Source organism: Peromyscus maniculatus, chromosome 5 (assembly GCF_049852395.1).
Source record: "Peromyscus maniculatus bairdii isolate BWxNUB_F1_BW_parent chromosome 5, HU_Pman_BW_mat_3.1, whole genome shotgun sequence".
Taxonomy (NCBI): domain Eukaryota; kingdom Metazoa; phylum Chordata; class Mammalia; order Rodentia; family Cricetidae; genus Peromyscus; species Peromyscus maniculatus.
The window spans coordinates 99889986-99903195 of NC_134856.1; the positions used below are offsets into that span (position 1 = coordinate 99889986).

The 13210-nt window shown below is 35.8% G+C and overlaps 1 protein-coding gene across 7 annotated transcripts in view; it reads right to left on the bottom strand.

Annotated features, from left to right (window-relative positions):
• Cdk13 (cyclin dependent kinase 13) overlaps nt 1-13210 on the bottom strand; it is a 104861-nt gene that overhangs the window by 59750 nt on the left and 31901 nt on the right. For all 7 annotated transcript variants that reach the window (XM_015998701.3, XM_076572962.1, XM_076572959.1 and 4 more), the window contains exons 2-4: nt 6218-6874; nt 2586-2756; nt 1095-1234 (exon numbers count right to left, since the gene is read on the bottom strand). In XM_015998701.3, coding sequence (XP_015854187.3) covers nt 1095-1234; nt 2586-2756; nt 6218-6874 — 968 coding nt within the window. The remainder of the gene's footprint in view (nt 1-1094; nt 1235-2585; nt 2757-6217; nt 6875-13210) is intronic.

Consider the following 13210-nt stretch of genomic DNA (forward strand, 5'->3'; position numbering starts at 1 on the left):
CTTCATTAGTTTCTAACCACAAGGTGTTCTCCCATATACTAAATGACCTCAAATAGCTGTTAATTTTAATAATAGTTCATGTTAAAAATGAACTTAAGTTTAAAAAATGCTAGTTCTGTTGGGCAATGGTGGCACACGCCTTTAACCCCAGGACTTGGGAGGCAGAGGCAGGCAGACCTCTAAGGTCGAGATCAGCCTGGGCTCCACAGAGAAATCCTGTCCAATTTAAAAAAAAAAAAAAAAAAAAAAAAAAAAAAAAAAAAAAAAAAACCCTAGCTCTATGCATTATTTAGTGAAATGTCTAACTTCTATAATGTGACTTCTAATACAATTACTTTATTTCTTTGGAGGAGTCTTTCAAAACTTGTCCCCAAGATTCTTGATTATGCTCTGAAAAAATAATGTTCTGAAAAATTTAAGCTTCTGAATCTGGTCCAAAGGGTAATTTCTATAGAGCAAAGTTGGCCAAAAGAAAAGACTATATAATTCTTAATATAAAATAACTTACTCCTAAAGACAAGCATGGTGGAACATGCCTATAACACCAGCCCTCAAGAAGCTAAGGCAGGGGTCACAAGTTGAAGCAGCCTAGACTACATACTTAAGACCCTGCCTCAGCCAGGTGGTAGTAGCGCAGGCCTTTAATCCCAGCACTCGGGAGGCAGAGGCAGAGGCAGAGGCAGGCGGATCTTTATGAGTTTGAGGCCAGCCTGGTTTACAAAGTGAGTTCCAGGACAGGCTCCAAAGCTACACAGAGAAACCCTGTCTAGAAAAACCAAAAAAAGACCCTGCCTCAAAAAGAAAAAGAAAACCAAACTACTAATACTTTTGTCTAGCTACTAAGAGTTTAATAACTATTCATCACAAAAGGAACACATCATTAACCCCACTTCACAGCATGGCAAATACTGAAGGAACAGTTTTGTAAGTCTGTTGTATACCCATATGTACAGATACAGAAAATGCATATACAGAATAAAATGAAGACTAAACAATAGTACTAAGAATCTTTACTTCTATGGAAATTCTTAAAGCTGTACATTAGAAGAAAGACAGAAAGCAAACACATTCCACTCCAAACTTAACATTCTTACCAGTGTCTTTGTCCCTGGCTTTGTAAACTTGTCCATAAGTACCTTCTCCAATAATTCCGATGATATCAAATTTATCCACGCAGCGTTTTCCCCAGTCAATATCTTTTTCTTTGATTTCACCATAGCGAGGCCCACATATTCTATTAAATATAGTTCTGAAGTTTTTATAGACAATCAAGCAAACTGAATGAACTGTTTAATAATTCAAAATCAATCCCACCCAATCTTAAACCTGTTACCTCACCCTATTCTTGTATATTTGTGAATATTCATGTAAGACAAATTATTACTAGTCGATATTATAAATTTTTATAAAAAAAAAAAACCCTACAATCCCTACATACTGACTCTTTTGTAGATTAAAACTTAAAAGAGGGAAAAGAAGCAACGGTGCTTCTTTAAAAGGCTTTTAGAAATGTAGCTTTTCAGTAAGTGGATAAAACCAACATTACTAGGAAAGAGTCAGGATTCTCTACCCAGTCTCCATAAAGTTTTGTTTTTCCATTCAATGATTCTCTCTCTTCCCATAAATGTGTGTGTATACGTGTATATATAGAGAGAAGGAACTGTTACAGTACAATGGAACAAACACTAACAAAATAAAATGACTAAAAATTACTTACAAATTGAGACTCATAGTAGCATAAAACCACCATAAAAACACTGAAAAATTCCACTCAAACAAGTACAGAAAGTGTTAATTCATATAAAATTAAGACTCAGAATTCCATAGTTGGGCAGAGATTAACAGATCTGACAAAAGTCAAATTCTTTAAAAAGATGTTATTTTGTAGTGTTTTAACCCACCACAGAAATTCAAGAATTGTAGCAAAAGAATGCAAGGACAGACTAACATTCTTTCCTCATAATAGAAAATGATCTCATATTCTTAAATCACACGTTACCTGAAGAGCAATACTAAATCAAATCTATCCCCAAAGTTTGAAACTTTCCCTTTGTTAAGTAGATACTTTTTTAAAGAGCACCAGTTTTTTATCCCTTAGCTTCAAGGAAAAGAACTCTATCAGGTATTTAACATGAAGCTATATAAGCTCCATTTTGAAAAATTCTGTGTCTTGGAAAATTAAGAATGTATGCAGTTATATGGGGGAAACAAGTAATTAAAAGCAAACAAAAACACTGTCCATTACTGATTGTTTTTTGAGCTCACTAAATGCTGTCTTCCACTTTGCTCAATTTCAGTGTTTTTGTATTAGTTAGCTATCCAGCTATCTTAACTATAAATATCTTTGACACATAAAACACCCCCAAATTAATAAATACAAACTGTAAGAAATTTTCATTTGGTTTTATTAGTCACAGCAAATAGATACCACTCGTGAAAATTTGTTTCACAACTCTCAACCTGTACATTTATGTTCAAATAAAAATACACTTTTCATTTTCAATCTTAGTTTTTTCTAAGTTTATAATGATCCAGGATATATTGTTTCCAGTCAAGTTAAGTGCAGGGAGAAAGCAAGCACATACTTAGGCCTTCTTTTGCTGTGTAACTGAGCTGCTGTTTTCTTCTCCTCTGGACTCTTAGAAAGATCATCTCCTCCTGGTAACTCAGGGGGCAACGGTAAATCAGCAAGCAGACATCGGAGTTTCTTTTCTACTTCTTTTTTAACTGCTTTTACAGAAATACTGCCTCTTAAGCTAAAGAAAAGAAAGGAGGGACCACATAAACCACAAATATTTGGTTATATGATTGAAAATATGGTCATGTTTTAAGCATGCAAAGGCTGTATTTCCTATATCACACTTTAAGTCCAGCTAAAAAGAGCACTATTCTTCAATCACTAAGTAAAAACTTTTAAGAAGAAAAAAATGACACAGAATTAAGTAAAAACCATGGAAATCTATAAAATGTAGACTTTAATAATGGTAATATACTGATACTAATTAACTGTAATAAATGCAAGGTAAATAGGGAGTGTAGGATATAATGATTGCATACTGTTGAAGATATAAGTTGGCAGTCTTGTTAGGATACAATTTGTTGGTCTTATCTCTATTAAATGGATATAATTTGTCATATTCTGTCTTACAAAATTTGACATTTATTTTATAAACCTAAGTGTCTTATTAATAGCAGAAATATATGATGTATCTATTTTATAAATAAGCATGCTGGACCTATCAGATTAACATAGAAAGATCTTTAACACAGTAAATGAAAAAAAGGAGTGAAGGAGTATCATGATACAGGGAGGATGGAGGGATGGAGGGAAAGAGAGAAGGAAAAGAAAAGAAAAAACACAATGGACAATGGTAATGATCTATCTTTTGGAACAAACAGTTTACTACAATTCTGGGAGAAGGATTCAAAGTGAGTCTGACATACACTATCTGACTAAGACTCAAGGAGGCACCAGTCCAGCAAAAAGGTGAAAGGAGCTTAAAGGAGTACCTATCAGCCAAACCCAGATCAGATGACTATAACTGATTATAATGTAGGGGGGGAAGTTCCATTTGATTAAGAGGACTAGGTGGAGTAGGAAGAACTGTCTTTTATATGTTAGCTTTATTAACAGCTATTAAGAGGAATGATCAAATTCAAAAATCATCATTTGCAGTTCCTATTATAGTAACAATTAGTAATCTTTATTAGTGGGTGCAGGGAAAACAAGTCTTCAAACTAACCAATGTATTATCCTACAGGAATATATCCTAAAGTAGACATAAGTATCCTCTACATAGTTTTAAGGTTGGTCATCACTTAACCAAGTTATTACAGTTTAAGATTTTGTTCCTCATATAGAAGTACATAAAATCATGTCCTAAATATTCTGGCCAAAACCAGTATTTGTTCTCAACCTAATCAAGATCCAACTGATTTCTAGGTTTATAGGAAATGGAAGGGTTAAAGAAGAGCAACTTAACTGTCATCAAGAAGAAATAATCACACAAATTCAGAGGTGAGACATATATAAGACTACAGATCCAGTCTTCAACTTATAGGGTAAGTAACATTGTAACTGTCTAAGTTACATTAGCAGTACTTATGAGTAAACTGAAAACTATTGCAACCACTTCTTTAAAAAAAAAAAAATGTGTATACACATACACTGTCCTTATACAGAGAAATTAAGAGCATAGAAAGATATTAAATATTAGCATTTGTTGACTCTAGCAGTTCTCAATCTGTGGTTCACAACCCCTTTGGGGGTCAAATGACTCTTTCCAGGGGGTCATCCAAGACCATCAGAAAACATAGATACTACATTATGATTCATAACAGTAGCAAAATTATAGCTATGAAGTAGCATTGAAAATATGTCTGTGGTTGGGGTCAACACAACATGAAGAACTGTATTAAAGGGTCATAGCATTAGGAAGATTGAGACCCACTGCTCTAGAAGGTTGTATAAATACTAATTTTATTATTTAGCTTTTTAAAATGCCTGAATACATAAAAGTAACAACAGAACACAACATATGATTTATGAAATCATAGTCACCAAAAAACATGTACAACCTTTCATAGATAGATTTATTTAAGGATGTAAATGTAACAGTTAACTAGGAGTGAGTAGAAGCATGCTTAAAGAAAGTAAAGGTGGAAAGCACTCCTTAAAACATGGCTACTGAGATTATACAGACCATTACTGTTCTTTAAAATGATCTCTAAATTTCCAGTGAATAACAAGTACATAAAGATGCCTTCCACATTTAGGTTCCTAGAAGCATTAACAGAACAGAAAAGATGATCTCCCTACATCAACAAGACAATATCAACTAATACCTGTTTAGTACAAAAACAAACAAACAACAAAAATCCAGACCAGATTGCTAAAAAGAAACTTTTAAACATAAAACTACCATGCTCATTAAAACTGATGAAAGGGGGTGTAGAGGTGAGGAGTTGTTCCTCCCTTATAAAAGGAGGAACTGTTGTGAGCAACAGTTCTTTGCTTACAAAAACCTAAACACCAGTTCTTTTCAAAGCATAAGGTCTACTCTACTTAGTAACTCTACATTTTACTTTTTAAAAATGAAATATCATTAATCTAAGGTAGCTAATATTTCCCACAATCTTGATTTATACTAGAGCTAATAATCATAGTATCTGAGATGCACGGAACTTTATCTTGCGAAATTCTATCAGGTCACTTAATTCAAATAACTAATCTGTGATTTTTCAGGATAAATATCCTCATTTTTGGATATAACTACATGGAATAGAGCACAGAAAAACTGAAAACCTAAGACTATCAACAGCTATGATCTTCTACAAGTAATTACTTTTAACCATTTTTCTTTTTCACGGTACATTTTTATTTAATCACTTAACACTTCCCTGAAAAGAATGTCTCCTCTTTATATACTTTTGTACTTAAATCAATCGCCGAAAGAAAGACATTATTAACATACTCATGTCTGTAGTAGCAGTAAGAAAATTTCATATCCACAAAACATATAAACCCATTCAAGGAGCAAAGAAACACTGAAAAAGGAAAATCAAGAGATAGTGTAACTGAAGTTTTCTCTTGTCCTGTCTAGCCCCACAGACCCCGCAGATGCTTATAAAATAATCACTCAGAAGTTTGTATTAATTAAAACTGCTCGGCCATTAGCTCAGGCTCTCTTGGGAAGCTACAGAGAGGTGGTAAGCTAAAGTTAGTTGGCAGCTATTGCTCTGATCCCTATGACTTATACCTCTGTACTTGGCTCTGTGTTTCTTATTTAATAAGATTGTTTAGAAATTCATCTACAATTGGCGCCCATGTGGCAAGAATTCTTTAAAAAACCATCGGTGGCCTTACAGGCCAGGGGTTACAGAAATTCATCTACAAGACAGTGTAGGGAAAGCTATAGCTGGGTGTGGTAGTGCATGCCCTTAATCCAAGCACACAGGAGCCAGATGCAGACAGATCTCTAGAGCTAAGATGTTAGCCTGTTCTATACAGTAAGTTCCAGGACGGCCAAGGGCTACATAGTGCAAGGCCAGCTCAACCTCCCTACTCACCCATTCCCCAAAAAACAACCAAATTAAAAAGCTTTTATACTAACTTTGGGGAAGGATAAGTCAGAGAGTTAAATCATTTCTCAGATTAAAAGTTTCATTTTTTTTCTTTGAACAGTTACTGACAAATTTCAAATCTGTTGGCACTTACCTCTCAGCATCTTTATCTTCAGGCAGCATAGGAGGTAAGGGTAATGGTGGTAATGTAGAGGTCACTAAAGCCACATGCTGCTCCTTCTCCTTGGCTCCTACGCTTGGTGTGAGCGGCTTGGTTTTCTCTTTAGTAGACACTGGTTCTTCCTTTGTAGCAGCAGCTTTACTTTCCTTCCCAACAACTGTTTTCTTGGTGGCTTTATCTACAATCAAGTTATTGTCTACCTTTGTTACTTGAAGGGGTGGCTTTGTTTTTGCTTTGTCACTTTTCAAAGTCCCACCACTTGACGGAGAAGGTGCATGCTCAGTTTTAAGTTTCTTCACATCCTTTACATGGTTGGTTTGTGAGGCACTGGCACCAGTTTCTGTGTTCCCCTTGGTAGGGGTAGATGCATTTTGGGCTTTCGCAGCTTTGGCAGCTGCCTCTGCAGCCTTGGCTGCCTCTGCAGCTTTTGCTGCCTCTGCAGCTCTTGCTGCCTCTGCAGCTCGTGCCTTTTTATTCTTGTTCAATTCAGCTGCCAGGCTACTCTTGAGAGTTAGTGTGCTAGGAGAAATGCTTGAGTGACGACTTCTCGATCTAGACAATCTGTGCCTGCTACGAGACCTTGAGTGCCTAGATGAATACGGGCTTCTGCTTCGAGATTTGGCAGAGCGTCTGGTGAAAAATAATTAACATTTTTAGTTAGTAACCAAATTAAACTTTATAGAGTGCTAATTTAAATCTCTGAAGTAAAACAAATTTACTTAATTTCAAAATAATATAGCATCTCTGAAGGGTTTTGTTGTTTTTAAATAAAATACCAGATGGCAATTTTCTTTAAAATATTCTTCCTTTTCTCTGGCCTATGAATGCCCAAAGATAAGGCTGGATTTAAAACAAAACAAAACAAACAAAAAAATAGAAAACTTTGTAAGAAATATAACAATTAGGGCAGCAACAGGCCATCACTGCTAATTCAGAAAGGAGAAGCAGACAGTAAGGATCAAACAAAGACAGGAGCAGATAGTCTCCCACTCCCCGCCCTCGGTCACATTTCCTGGGACAAATTGTGTCTCTTTACCACCATGAGTCCTATTTTTGATACTTCAGGGAATTCTAAGTTCCCCTCTATCTCACCTCTGCAATCCCTTCAACTACAGTCTAGCATCCACAAGGAGCCTCACAAACATCCCTAACTCTAGATCCAGGAGATCCAACACTCTCCCTCTTCTGTCCTCCACAGGCTCCTGCACACACATGGTGGTGCACATACATACAGACTCAGATGTGTACACACCCTAAATATTTTGGGGAAAAAATATTTCTGTATTAGAAATGCAGTCTTAAAAAAAAGTCTCTTGGCATCTAAACTGGAATCCTTTCTAGCGCCTTAACTAACAATTTACAGTCATATACAAGGTATTAAATTCACAATTTTGAACTCTACAGGAGACAGGTTAACACAATTTAACATACAGCATAGAGGATAAGAGAGCTCTTTATAGATCTGGGTAGAAATGATGATTCTAAAGTAGGACAGGTTAACACAGTAAACTACCAAGAAGGCAGACTATACTGAAAAAACTTGGAGGAAATGACAGGAAGCAAGAAATCCCAGGAACCCATAGTGAAAATTAGCAGAAACAAAAGAATAGGACATTTCTATTTATGGCCAGTGTTATTACAATGTGGAGAGACATTTTTATAAACATTCTATAACTCTAGAATATAAACAAAATTACTAAGCTCAGGATAAATTGATATAAAAATCCAGCTTCTCCCTCATTCCTTCAAAACAAACGTGGAAATAAGGCTTAACTTGTTTCAGCACTGAGCTATCATTGTATACAAGTCCCATGCCTTACATAAAAATATATACAATTATTTCAGAATAGTAAGAACAGTAGTTTTAAAAATATTCTAACACATTAAGTAGTTGTACATACCAATTATTAAAATAAACATAAGCCTACAGTTATTCACTGAAATGAATGAAAACAGCTAACTAACTGCAAAGAAAGATGATTGTAAAATAACCTGCATAATTTTATATAGGAAGCAAATGCTGCACTAAGAAACTTGGCTACATTTTAATTGTTTCTTCTCCCTTCAGATGGCTGAGCTCCAAACAAATCAGGTATAAGTCACATTTGTATCCCCTGACCAGATAGATAGATACCAATGAACAGCAAGAGAAAACATAGAGATGGCATCTCATCACAGGCGATAACAGAGGCTTTTACAAAAAAGCAATTTCTCTACAATGTATTTTCTAGGACCATGACTCTAGTTACTTATTTAATATAGATAAAAAATTATATGCAACACACTCTCAGCCTCTGCTAAGTTGCTAGTAAATTACAGTGATACATTTACTATTTACAACTAACATAGTTTGATAAGCTAAAATTTAATATAAAAACAAAATTCAAGTAATTTTTACTAATAGTTTTGCTATACATTACCAAAAGCATTACCATTTTACTAATGCTTCAGGAATATAGTTGTGAGGGTGAAAAAGAAATGCATCTTCAAACCTATAACAAACTACACTATAACAACCTTATTAAAATACTTTCTTATAAATAAAATTTGTCTGTTTAATTTTTTTCCCCTGGGGGCTGGAGAGATGGCTCAGCAATTAAGAGCACTGGCTGCTCTTCCAGAGGAGCAAGGTTCAATTCCTAGCACCCATATGGCAGCTCACAACTGTCTGTAACTCCAGTTCCAAGGTACCCGACACTCTCATGCAGCATACATGCAGGCAAAACACCAATGCACATAAAATAAATAAATAAATTTTTTAAAAAAATTCTTTTCTTGGACTGACAAGACAGCTCAGTGTTAAAGTACTTGCCACCAAATCTGAATACCAAGAGTTCAAGCCCCAAGGACCCACAAGGTAGAAGGAGAGAATCAATTTCTGCATGCCTTCTAATCTCAATGTGTACACACACACACACACACACACACACACACACACACTCTCACTCACTCAGGTAAACATAATGAAAATGGGTTCTTCTGATAGTTCTATATGTTGAATCTACAGTGAACACAAATTACCTATTCACTGCTTGTTTGTTCTTGTGGTTTTTCAAGACAGGGTTTCTCTTTGTAGCCTTGGCTGTCCTGGAACTCACTCTGTAGACCTGGCTGGCCTCAAATCACAATGATCCGCCTACCTCTGCCTCCCCAGTGCTGGGATTAAAGGCATGTGCCACCACTGCCCGGCTCATTATTTGTTTTAAGTAAATTAAAGATCTCTTTAGTAGCTGGCAAGATGGCTTGGGGTGGAGTTGATTAAGAGCAGATAGTGCTGTCAAAGGTTCAGCACCAAGGTCAGGCACCTGGCTCCAGGCGATTCAAAATCCCCTTCTGATCTCAATGGGCACTGCACTCATTTGCACATACCCTACACATATACACACAATTACAAACAAATAGAAGTTTTAAAAGACATCTTTTAAAAAACTAAGACATTATCTTATGCTTTTAAGAACTTTCCCCAAATTTATACAATTCAAGTAAAACCAGAATTGCAAAATAGGCTAGTGCTCATTATTAATTAGGCTTATTTAAATGTCCCTTATAGCAGTGGTTTTCAACCTTCCTAATGCTGCAACCTTTTAGTACATTTCCTCTTGTTGTGGAGACCTCCAACTGTAAAATTCTTTTCATTGCTACTTCAAAACTGTTATGAATTGTAATAGGAGATAGAAGCTTGGCAAAGGGGCCACAACCCATGAGTTAAGAACCACCGCTTTAAAGGGAGAGAGCATGGTGTCCTGGTCATTCTAACTATATCAGAGAGACTCTGCAAGAATCCAGTTCTGAACACTGTACTTGGTGAACACACACAAACTCAGGCAGCTCTGTCCTCTCCGCCATCACAGCTACTGCAACATATCCTCTTCTCCGCAGCTCTCATCAAGCCCCAACAGTATTGCATTCCTCTTGTCGTTTCAGGGTTCCCTATTACTTCTAACTAAGCATTCTTTGTGAGCTCCCGTAATATGCATCACCTCTGTGGTCTCTTTAAAGTCTTCTGAACCATCTAAGTTAGATTTCATTCTTTCTAGGACTTTCACTAGCTTAGAGGTATGCCAAGTCTTAAGCCAAAATACTTTAATAACTTTTTAGCTTCCTAAATTATTTTTGCTGAAAGAATATCCAATCCACCATGGAGAATCATTTGCCAATATAACTTCCTGGGATAGCAGAAAACATACAGTGGCCATTATCCCCAACATTTCTTAGCCTACTTTTTCTATCTTACATGCTCAAGGGATTTTCACAGTCACATACATTTACTTTAAAAAGTTGTTAAAAGTCCTCAAACAAGGTATGAAAATGATTACCAAAATGAAAACTACCATGTTAAGTGCTATTTCTTTTTCAAAACATGCCTTTCCACATTCATGTTTAGTGCTGCACTAATCACAATAGTTAGGAAATAGAACCAACTTAAATGTCTATCAACATATGAATGGGCTAAAAAAACAGCATGGTACATACACACAATAGAACTTTATTGAGCCATAAACAAAAAATGAAATCATGGCATTTGCAAGGAAATGAATAAAAGTGGAAAATGTTATGCTAAGCAGATTAAGCAAGATTCATTTTAAAAAAAACCTGCATTTTTCTCTTAAATGTACTACTTAGATTTTTAAATTACTTATGTATATTTTTTAAAAGGTCTCTCTCAAGCATTTCTTAACTACCTTCCTAAGTTAAAACTTTAAATGGCTAGACATGAGACACAACTTTAATCCCAGCATTTATGAGGCAGAAACAGGCAAAAATCATGAGTTTGAGGCCAGACTGGTCTACATATTAAGTTCCAGATTAGCCAGGGTTACATAATCAGACACTGTTTCAAATAAAAAAGAAAGAAAAAAAAAGCCACAAAACCAGACAATTATACATGATGTTCCTATGTACTTTATTATGCACTGTTGTATACACTCTATTATTTACAGAGACTCTTAAATGTATCTCATTTAAATCTTCTACCTTATCTAATCTATAATACTAGACTCAAACTACCGAATACATCAGATCCAGCACTACCTGAAATTAAGACTTGGGGAGTATATACATCATCCTCTAATATTTGCTCCTTTTAATATTCTCTCTTTTTAATTTTACTATTCTCTATTTGTTTAACCAGGCTATTAATTACATTTCCTGGTAAACACGTTATCTCAGCAACTGCCTCATCTTATTGATTCTAACTCTACATTCCCTTATAGCCATGCCCTCTAAATATTTCCTACTGTTATTGTAACAAACTACTTCCAACATGGTGACTTAGAACAACACAAATTATCTCACAGTTCTGGAGACAGCAATCCAGTGAGCTTTGAAAAATTAAACCATCTATCTCTGCTCAAATCTCTTGAGACAATCTGTTCTCTTACCTTTCCCAGTTTCACTTAGTCAAGGCATCCATCATGCAGGCCTCTGCTTCCATCATTTCTTTCCTGTTTGTATCATCACATGGCATTTCTGACTCAATCCTACAGTCACTTTTCTATAAACCTCCTTGCAATCATACAGAAGTACCTAGGTAGTGCTTTTTAAGCTTATTTTTTGCCACAACATCCTTTATATACACATTCCTTGGGGTATAACAATGATATCTTAGGGGACTATTACACAGCCTACCATATTGTCCTCTTTTATCCTCAAAATCACTTTTCTCTTTCACCCCACCACCTTCTGTCCTAATCTACCTTGTCCAATTGATATATTCTCTCTGCTCCACTTATTTCTGCAAACAGCATAACCAAACCGATCCTCACTGTTCAATGATTGTTTTACATGTCCCAAATCCTTCATTTTCCTTTTCTTCTACAAACCTTTACAACTTTTTTTAAGCTCACAACCCCAGTTCAAATATTTACCAGGCATATCTTCTCTCACACAAATTATATTACTTTCCACCTACATTCTACCTCATTGCTATCTAAAATCAACCACTCTGGTAAATTACTGATGCCCCATTCTCTGGAGCCTTATTTTACATAGTGTTGACCCCAAATGGCACAACATGTAAGCTTGAAAAAAAAAAAAAAAAAAAAGAAGATACTGTTTCTCATATCCTTTCCCATACCTATAGACTCAAACACAAAATATTTTTTTAAAATAGTAGACAGGTTTTTTTTTTAAATAGTAGAGGTATCTTGCTATTTTATCTTTCCTGCAAGTCAAACTCCTGTGCCCATAAACTCATATACTCACTGAACTCAACTAGAAAATAAACATGCTTTACAAAACTACAACAAGAAAAACTCAATGTCTATGATGACAATGGTTTTTTTTTTGTTGTTGTTTGTTTGTTTGTTTTCTTTTTCTGGAGCTCAGGACCAAACCCAGGGCCTTGTGCTTGCTAGGCAAGAGCTCTACCACTGAGCTAAATCCCCAACTCCCTATGATGACAATGTTAACTATATTCTTAAAAATACTCCCTACCATTTCAGCTTCCCTTCTTTTTTCTTGCCTATATATGTTGGCAGCTTCTGCCTCTTAAGGTTCTTCTTCTGTACCATATTTATTCTCACGTAGAATTTAATTTATACTTACAAAATGTGGTGGTCTGAATAAGAATGGCCCCCACAGACACACATATTGGAATGTTTAGTCATTAGGGAGTGGCACTATTTGAAAGGATTAGAAGGATTAGGAGGTGTGGCCTTATTGGAGGAAGTGTGTCACTGGGAGGGGGGTTTGAGGTTTCAAAAGCCCATGCCATGGCCAGTCAGTCTCAGTGTCTGTCTCTCTGTCTCCAGCTACTCGACATTGGACTCTGCATCATCACTTGGAGTAGTCTCTTTACCAGGCTCCTACATCAAGTCTCCATCCTTTCTGATTACTCTCCATGCAGCCACCTGAATACTCTTCCAAGTACTCCTCTACCAAAAGTCCTTAGTCACAGCATGTATGCAAAGCCCTTGTCCAACCATTTAAAAAATAAATCAAATGCCAGGCCTAGAATGTTTCTCT